The 8,841-nt window shown below is 42.2% G+C and overlaps 1 protein-coding gene across 3 annotated transcripts in view; it reads left to right on the top strand.

Moving 5' to 3' along the window:
• Positions 1–361: 361 nt before the first annotated feature.
• Positions 362–8,841, top strand: part of Atad2 (ATPase family AAA domain containing 2) — a 42,501-nt gene continuing 34,021 nt past the window's right edge. For all 3 annotated transcript variants that reach the window (XM_028753884.1, XM_028753883.1, XM_028753885.1), the window contains exons 1-3: positions 362–625; positions 4,199–4,347; positions 7,885–7,934. In XM_028753884.1, coding sequence (XP_028609717.1) covers positions 443–625; positions 4,199–4,347; positions 7,885–7,934 — 382 coding nt within the window. In that variant the 5' untranslated portion in view covers positions 362–442. The remainder of the gene's footprint in view (positions 626–4,198; positions 4,348–7,884; positions 7,935–8,841) is intronic.

Below are 8,841 nucleotides of genomic sequence, written 5' to 3'. Positions count from 1 at the left end.
CGCCGGCAGGTAGCCAAAGGGGCCTTCCGCATCCACGCGCCAAAATTCCAAACAAGACGCTGCACCGCTCTCTCCCGTCTCCTTCCACGGAGGGCGGAGAGCCGGAACTACGGAAGGAGGAACGACGTCGCAAATTCCTGCGGGGTGCTCCACACAGCTTGCTGGCGTTCCACTTCGCTTCGGCGTAGGTTCCCGCGCTCTTCAGATCGAAGGAGAGTTTCGGGTTCGTCGGTTTGGGGGGGCGGGGTCAGGAGGCGGGGCCGACGGCGGAGTGGGCGTGGCCGACGGCGGAGGGATCCGGCGCGCGTACGCCGCGGCCGCTGGGCGCGCAGTTTGTGGCGCCAGAATTCAGAGCGCGTGAGCGCCTGGGAAGCCTCCTCCGGAGCTCGCTACCCCTCTCCGTCTCTCTCGCCTCGGGTTCCGGCTTCTGCAGCGGGACACGATGGTGGTTCTCCGCAGCAGCCTGGAGCTACACAGTCGCTCCACCACCTCTTCGGCCACCGACTCTCTGGACCTGTCCACTGAGTTCCTCAGCTTGGAGAACAGCGGCCGGAGGCGGCCCAGCTTGCCAGAAGCCGCGGGGAAATCTACGGCGTCCAAAGCGGCGGCGGCGGCGGCGGCGGGCGTGAGTACCGGCCTGGGGCGGGGAGCCTTGGGCCCTGGGGTGGAGACGCGCTGAGGGGACTCGCGCCCCGCGCCGGCCTGGTGGACTGTCGCGGACAAGCGAGGTGGAAGGTTCTGGAGAGACAGAACTGGCTGGAAGCGGGCTGAGCTGTTGGTCGCCACCTCTTTCTACGCAAAAGGAAACCAAGAGCCGAAGCGCTGCGTAGGGCCGAGCCGAGGTGCTTTGGGCCGTCCCTGTGCTCCCCCCATCCCCCCTTTCCGGGCTCCTTCCCGGGTTCGCGTCAGTCAGGGGAGTGCGACCCCCTTACGGCTCAAGCGCGTGCACGTGAACATTTTAGGGGTTGCGGGCCCAGACAGTAAAGAGGCCGCTGACCTCCATTTACGGTCCAGGGAGGTTCCATCCTGAGACTCAGCGAAGTAAAATATCAGGTTGCATAATGTGGAGGGACGGACGGCAGCGTTTCGCGTGCACTTCCTTTAAGTCTCTTGACAAGCCTTAGAGAGGACCATAGTGGTTATCAGTGTGACAGATGCAGACATGGACTCCAGAAAGGTAAACAGAAAGTGGTAGACGGTTCTGAAATTGGAACTTAGGTTTTTGTGCCTCCTACATCTTTCCTTTTCTGGCACTTCATGCTGCATTTCCAGTCTCTGTAGAAGGAGGTTTTGCAAATGCTTCTTGCCCATCTCAGGGACCAGTGTAGAAGGATTAGATATCGCCCCACTCTGGCAGTGATGGATGGGGACAGCGTTCGCTAAAACAGTTGAGGTTGAGGAAGCAACGCGAAAGTTTCTGAAACCGGTAGTGATGGTCATGTTGCAGTGAGGGAGTAGGAAAAATAGAACGGAATAACTGATCAGGAGCCTGGAAGTCAGTGGTCAGAGCGCTGCGCTAGGAGTGACACAGCACTGTCCACTTAGTTCAGACAATGCTAGCCTTGTGTTAGGGCACTATAGAAAGTGAATGTCTTGTAGACAGACTTATTTGCTTCCTTGGGGACTGGAATGAAACTGAAGTCCTTATTTTTTTAACCTTTGAAATTGTTGCTTTTAAATTGAAAATCCTGACCTTTTAGTATTTGCTTCTCAGTCAGGTGCAGGAAGTGACAGAGATCTGGGTCAGGTAAACATTTCTTACTCAAAATTACAAACCAGTCCTCTTTACATGAACTTTTATTCTGCCCTCTGTTCTAGCTATTAAACCTTCTAGGACATCTATACACTCCTAATTCTTCTATTTATATTTCTCCCTTACTCAGAACGTAACTATGGTGTGTGTGTGTGTGTGTGTGTATGTATGTAAGTAATTTGTTTGTTTGTTTTTTGGCTTTTCGAGACAGGGTTTCTCTATGTAGCTCTGGCTATCCTGGAACTCACTGTGTAGACCAGGCTGGCCTCGAACTCAAAAATCTGTCTGCTTCTGCCTCCCAAGTGCTGGGGTTAAAGGCGTGCGCCACCACTGCCCTATACAGTATATGTTTTTAGTTATTATTCACAGAGATAAGCTAGGCCTAGTATACAGACCATGTCATACATACTATATGGAGGCTGAGCTTTTTTGAAGTACATACAGCAGCCTGTTGTGGTCTGTAAGGTTTCTCTGTGTCACCCAGGTTATCCTAGAACTCTTGATATGTAGACCAGGCTAGCCTCCAACTCAGAACTACCACCTAAAGTGCTGGGATTAAAGGCATTCACTACTACCTAGCCACATTTTATATATTTTTGAAATGAAGTCCTCTCTTCTATAAATCAAGGTACTTTTGTAGATCTTCTAATTAGAGGTTAATTAGGGAGTGTCCTTTTCCTCAAGGACGACAGATTCCTATTACAAAATGCCATCTATACCAAGAATAAAATAGCTTTGTATTTGAAAAGTTTTATAAACTGGGGATTTTATATTCAGTTCCATGTCTTTTGTAAGTGAAATGTATATTTCAAAGACTTAACTCTCTGCTTACCCTCTAGTCTTTGAATATTTCTTAATTTGCAGTCACATATTTATCAACAGATGGTAGAGATGGTACTTCGGTTAGTTGAATTTATTCATTTTAAATTCATTAATATGATTTTTCTTGGTTTAATATTAGAGACTGACCTTAAATTCTGGAGGCATGGAGTGTGACCCATAACTACAATGTACCTTGTTTTAGTTTTGAAGGCAGTTCTGTAATTTCGACTTTCAGCACTTTCTCATCTGCATTGACTAGAATTTTTTTTTTAATGTGTTAATGGGCAGTTAAGTTACCAATGTGTAGTGTTTGTTTGGTGTGTTGTCACCCTTGTTACATTTTCTGGACAAACATGTGGATATGATATGGAACATTTATTTATTGGGCCTGTTTATTAGTGTATATCTGGAGTACACATCCCCTTCATGGAAGATTTCTGGACTTCTTTGAGTGCCTAAGGGGCACACTTCTTGAAGCCCACTCTATGAGTGTACTTAGGAAGCTGATGGCATATTCTTGGGTCTCCACCTCATTGATGGCAGAACTTGAACATGTAGTCCTGCTTTAGCTTCCCATGTAGCTAGAATTACAGGCCTGTGCTAAAGCAGGAACACCTCAACATGGAGTGCTGAGTGGAGCTTGTGGGGTTGAGTCACATGACACAAGTCTGCATGCAGTATGAGCCAGAAAGGGCTCTTGATTTTAGGTTTAGAAGTTGAAGTATTAGGAAACCCTGAAGAGCTACGGTAGGGATTTGATAAGTTAGGTCAGAGTCAGCAAATCCAGAGTTTGGGTGATTATTAAAATTTTGTTGTTGAAATAATTAGTTGTTTGGGGCTAGGGAGACGGGTCAGTGGTGAGAGGACCTGGGTTCAATTTCCAGCACCCATATCATGGCTCACAACTGTCTGTGGCTCCAGTTTCAGGGACTCCAATTCCCTCTTCTGACCCCCACAGGTACCAGGCACAGGCAGGCAAGATACTCATACAGAAAAATAAATAAATCTTAAAAAGAAGAAGAAAGAAATGTCACTCTTATAGTTCCTTTCAACATATAAATTTTATCATAATTTTTCTTTACAGTGTGTGTGTGTGTGTGTGTGTACACATCTGTTTGTATACACAAGGACATAGAACAGCTTACGAGAGTGTTCTCTCCTTCCACCCTGAGTCTTGGAATTTTAATTCAGGTCTTTAAGCTTGGAGGCAGGTTCCTTTACCACTGAACTATTGGGCCAACCTTATTTATTTTTTGGTATCATTATCCCAGCTCAGCCTCACACTCTGTAATGTAACTGACATACATGTGGAACCTTGAACTTCTGATCCTGATGCTCTGCCCCCCTATGCCTGCCCATTCCCATTACCCCAAGTGGTGGGATTGCAGGCAGGTGTCACCCACCATGCTGGGCAGTAAATCCTGTATTTGCAGTTTCATAGCCTGTTCTAATACTTGTAATGAAATAATTATTTTGATTTATTGTTTCTTGGGGAGATAGAAAAATCACCCTGTACTAAAAGCAACTTACTATTAACATAATCAGAGGAAATTCTTACCACTTGTTAAGTTGGTCTTAACTAAAGTAAAACTTATAACAGCTTTCTTCATTTTTTTCTTAAAGGATGAATCCTCAGTTACGGGAGTTAAAATATACTACAATACACGTTCTTTAAGGTCTTTGAGAAAGCAAGCACAAACTTCTTCAGAGTCTAGTTTTGATAAGAATTCGGAAAGAACAGAGAAATTCTCCAATGGCAGACATTTCACAAGGTAATACGAGAAAAACTGCTTTTATTTTATATATGTTTTTATTATTTTACATGAGTTGTACATGCATGTGTTTGCATGTATGTAGGCAAGTATGTGAATATGTATGTAGGTGGGTGCACATGGAGGTCAGAGACTGATGTGGAGTGTCTGCCTTGGTCTTTGTAGGAAAACTCTTTAATTGTGTACTTTCCCTGCCTCTGGCTCTTTTCACTGTAGCCAGCACCCTATTTTTTTTCTTTCCTTGTTACTTCATTCTTTAAATCTTATTTGTGTCTGAAAGACCAGATAATCAATACTGTAGCGAAAATATAGAAAACTTGAGAGCTGGAGAGATGGTTCAGCAGTTAAGAGCACTGTGCTGCCCTTCCAGAAGTCCTGAGTTCAATTTCTAGCAACCACACGGTGGCTCACAACCATCTGTAATAGGATCTGATGCCTTCTTCTGGTGCAACAGTGTACTCACATACATAAAATAAATAAATAATTTTTTAAAAGAAGAAAAAAAAAAAACTTGAGAAATCATTCCACAATAGACTCAAATATTTCTGTGATCATGATGCTCCTGACTTGGGTCCAGAGATCATAAGCACATAAGTTACCTTCAGGGAACACATGAAACCTGTGAAATAATATTTAAACTTGTATATACAGTTTTCTAGGTAGAAAAAGCTAAGGCTATACTCAGCTATCCAGAGTTAAAGTCTGGCTGCTTGACTTGACAGATTTCTTTGGCACACAGCCATATGCATCTATGGCAGCTTTCATGGTTTATAGCATCAGATAGTTTATAGTGTCAGACAGTTTTGACAGGCACAGAATGAGAAGACTGATAAGAGTAAGATATTAGCTATCTTTCCAATACCTTCACAAAATTTAATTTTTATAGAATTAAGAGCTCATCTGGTCCAGTACAACAACAAATTGCTACTTTGTTTTATATGGTTTGAAGGGCATGGCTCCTAGAGAAATAAACTACGAGCCTAAAAACTAACTGTTCAACAAATTGCTCAAACTTTTTTTTCTTTGTTTATCGATTGAGTGTGTATGCTTGCTGAAGATAACTGTCAGGAAGTTTTCCTTCCGCTATGTGAATTCCAGGGATCAAACTGAAGTCAGCAGCCTTGGTGGCCAGGTGCTTATACCCACTGAGCCATCTTGCTGGTCCTGCTTAAATTAAAAGCCTCTATTTTCTCTTTTGTTCTTACCTGTGTTCTAAGAAAGGTAAGGAATGTTTGCCCACATTTTTCAAAGGATATATGGGTGAATTATTCTAGATAGTTTCCTTTTAATTTTTTATTTTATTTTTGTTTTGTTTGTTTTTTTGTTTTTTGAAACAGGGTTTCTCTGTATAGCCCTGACTGTCCTGGAACTCACTTTGTAGACCAGGCTGGCCTCGAACTCAGAAATCTACCTGCCTTTGCCTCCCAAGTGCTGAGATTAAAGGCGTATGCCACCACTGCCCAGCTTATTTTTTTTAACTTCTGTGTTTGATATGAATTCATGTCTAGGTGTATGCACATGCCTGTAGGGGTGCATGCATTTTGGATGCCAGAGATCCATATCAGGTGTCTTCTTCCATATAAGGTGTCTATCTTATTTTGAGGCAGGATTTCTCACTGAGCCTGGAGCTCATTGATTTAGCTAGGCTAGCTGGCCAATGACCTCTGGAGAATCTGCCTGTTTCAGTTCATCTCCTCCTTCATCTTCATCCCCAGTGCCACACCCAGCTTTTAGTTGGGTACTGGGAATCCAGACTGATTCTCTTGCCTGTGTAGTGGGCACTAAATTGATTTTTTTTCTTTTTTTCTTTTTTTTTTTGAACCCAAGACCCTAGGAAGTGCTTTATCACTGAAATGTAGTCTTCACCCTTGTTTGTGGCGAATAGTCAATAAATATAATTATTTATGTAATAATATACATATAGGTTTTGAAAGATCAGATGAAGTTCTGTTTTTGTTTCCCCATGTAAAATGTTTGGGTTTTGTTTTTTTCCAATTCAGTAGATTCTCTATATCATTTTTGGGCATGGATGGGGTATTTTGTTTCAGACAAGGTCTCTGCGGAGCCTAACCTTGAACTTAAAGCTGGCTGTAGATTCATGTGTTTTTTTGTTGTTGTTTGTCTTTGAGATAGGGTCTCCCTATAAAGCCTGGCTGACCTGGAACTTCATATGTAGGCCAGGTTAACCTTGAACTCAAGAGATCTGTATGTCTTTGCTTTCTGGGTGTGTGAACACTCCATGGTAATCCTCTTGACCCAGTTTCTCAGTGTTGGCAATAGTTTAAAGCTATTGTTCATAGAAAACAATTCACATATCTCTAAAGCTCATTCATTCTCTTTAGAATTCCAAATTTTTCAAGGTTATGGATTGCTATATCCTTGTGTGAAACATGCTTTCATGCAATGCTCTTTTTCAATCATACTTAAATACTTAATTCAAGGATTTCACTTATTATTTCAAGTGAGATACTTTGACTTGATTTTTCTGTTTGACTAAGAGTTAACAGCCAATGTGGTAGGTCACACCTATAATCCCATCACTTAGAAGACTGAGTCAGGTTGGAACTAGAGAGATTGCCCAGCAGTTGAGAATACTTCGACTCTTCCCAAATTCAATTCCCAGCACCTATGTCAATTGTCTCAGGTCTGTAACTTCAGCTCCAGAAGATCCAACACCTGGACTCCACATGCACAAACACATATAATTAAAAATAAATAAAACTTAAGGCTAAGGCAGAAGTACTGCTATTAGTTCAAGTCTAGCCTGGGCTACAATGTGAGACTGTCTTAGTTAGGGTTTTCATTGTTGTGAAGAGACACCATGACCATGGCAACTCTTATAAAAGAAAACATTTAATTGGAACTGGCTTACAGTTTCAGAGGTTTAATCCATTATCATCATGGTAGGAAGCATGGCAGCATGCAGGCAGACATGGTGCTAGAGAAGGAGCTTGATCAGCAGGCAGCAGAAGGGGGGGCTGTGTCACACTGAGTGTATGTAGCTGGAGCATATAATAACCTCAGTCTGTTTCCACAGTGACACACTTCATCCAACAAGGCCCCACCTTCTAATAATGCTACTCTGTATGGACCAAACATTCAAACACATGACTCTATGGGAGCCAAACCTATTCAAACCACCACAAACTGTCTCAAAAAAAACAAATAGGTTTGTTATTAAATTCAAAACTGACTTGTTTAGCCATGACATATATTTTCAATGTTTCTTGGTTTTTTAAGTATCTGAGTTTTAGCTGGGCGGTGGTGGCGCACACCTTTAATCCCAGCACTTGGGAGGCAGAGGCAGGTGGATTTCTGAGTTCGAGGCCAGCCTGGTCTACAGAGTGAGTTCCAGGACAGCCAGGGCTACACAGAGAAACCCTGTCTTGAAAAACTAAAAAAAAAAAAAAAAAGTATCTGAATATTAATACTTTCTTTGACTAATTTAACTTTTCACCTTAGTTTGTCATATAGAATGTGGGATTTAAACATCTGTCAATTTTATTTTTAATTCATTTAGCATATTTTTTATAATAGGCAGTTGGCTCAACAGCAGGCTGATAAAAAAAGAGAAGAGTGCAAAGAAGGTAAGTTGTGCTAATAGCATTTCAACTTTGTAAAGCATGTAGTTCATAATATTTATAGGCTTGTTGAAGCACATAGAAAAACCTGTATGCTTCATTAGATTTGTCATAGTATGTAAAAGAAGCCATCATATATTAATTTCAGGAAAATAACCGTTACCCCTAAAAGCTTCAAGCTCCTGTTATGTATGGTTTGGATAAGAGCGACCCCAGTAGGTTCATATATTTGAATGCTAAGTCCCAAGGGAGTAGAACTCTGGTGGAATTAGAAGGGTTCGGAAGTGTGGCCTTGATGAAGAAAGTGTGATGCTGAGGGTGGACTTGAGGTTTCAAAAGCCCAACCAGGCCTAGTGCATCTCGTTCTTTTCACCTATAGAACAGGATGTTGTTCTTAGCTACTGTAACTCCCAGCATGTGACTGTGCTCCCCACCATGATGATAGTGGACTAAATCTCTGAAACTATAAGCAGTGCTTTCTTTTATAAGAGTTGTCTTGGTCATGGTGTCTCTTCACAGTAATAGAACAGTGACTAAGACACTGTTATATATATATCTTGGCTTTTCTAGTTCCTGTCTTGCCCTTACATTCCAAAGTAACCACCAGTCTGTTCTTTTTTTTTTCCTAGACAGGTTTTCACCATGTAGCCCTAACTGTCCTGGAACTCCCTCTGTAGACTAAGCAGATCCACCTGCATCTGCTTCCCAAGTGCTGGGATTAGAGGTGTGCACCACTGCCACCACTTGACTGGTTTTCTACCGCTGTAGATTAGTTTGTATTTCTTAGAGGTTTATATAAGCAAAATCATTCAGGATCTCACTCAGCACTATATATGTGTGTGTGTGTGTGTGTGTATATATATTTATGTATATATATATTTTATATATATATATATATATATATATATATATA

This window comes from Grammomys surdaster, unplaced genomic scaffold, assembly GCF_004785775.1.
Source record: "Grammomys surdaster isolate TR1022 unplaced genomic scaffold, NIH_TR_1.0 125974, whole genome shotgun sequence".
Lineage (NCBI taxonomy): Eukaryota > Metazoa > Chordata > Mammalia > Rodentia > Muridae > Grammomys > Grammomys surdaster.
This window is presented reverse-complemented; position numbering and strand designations above follow the sequence as displayed.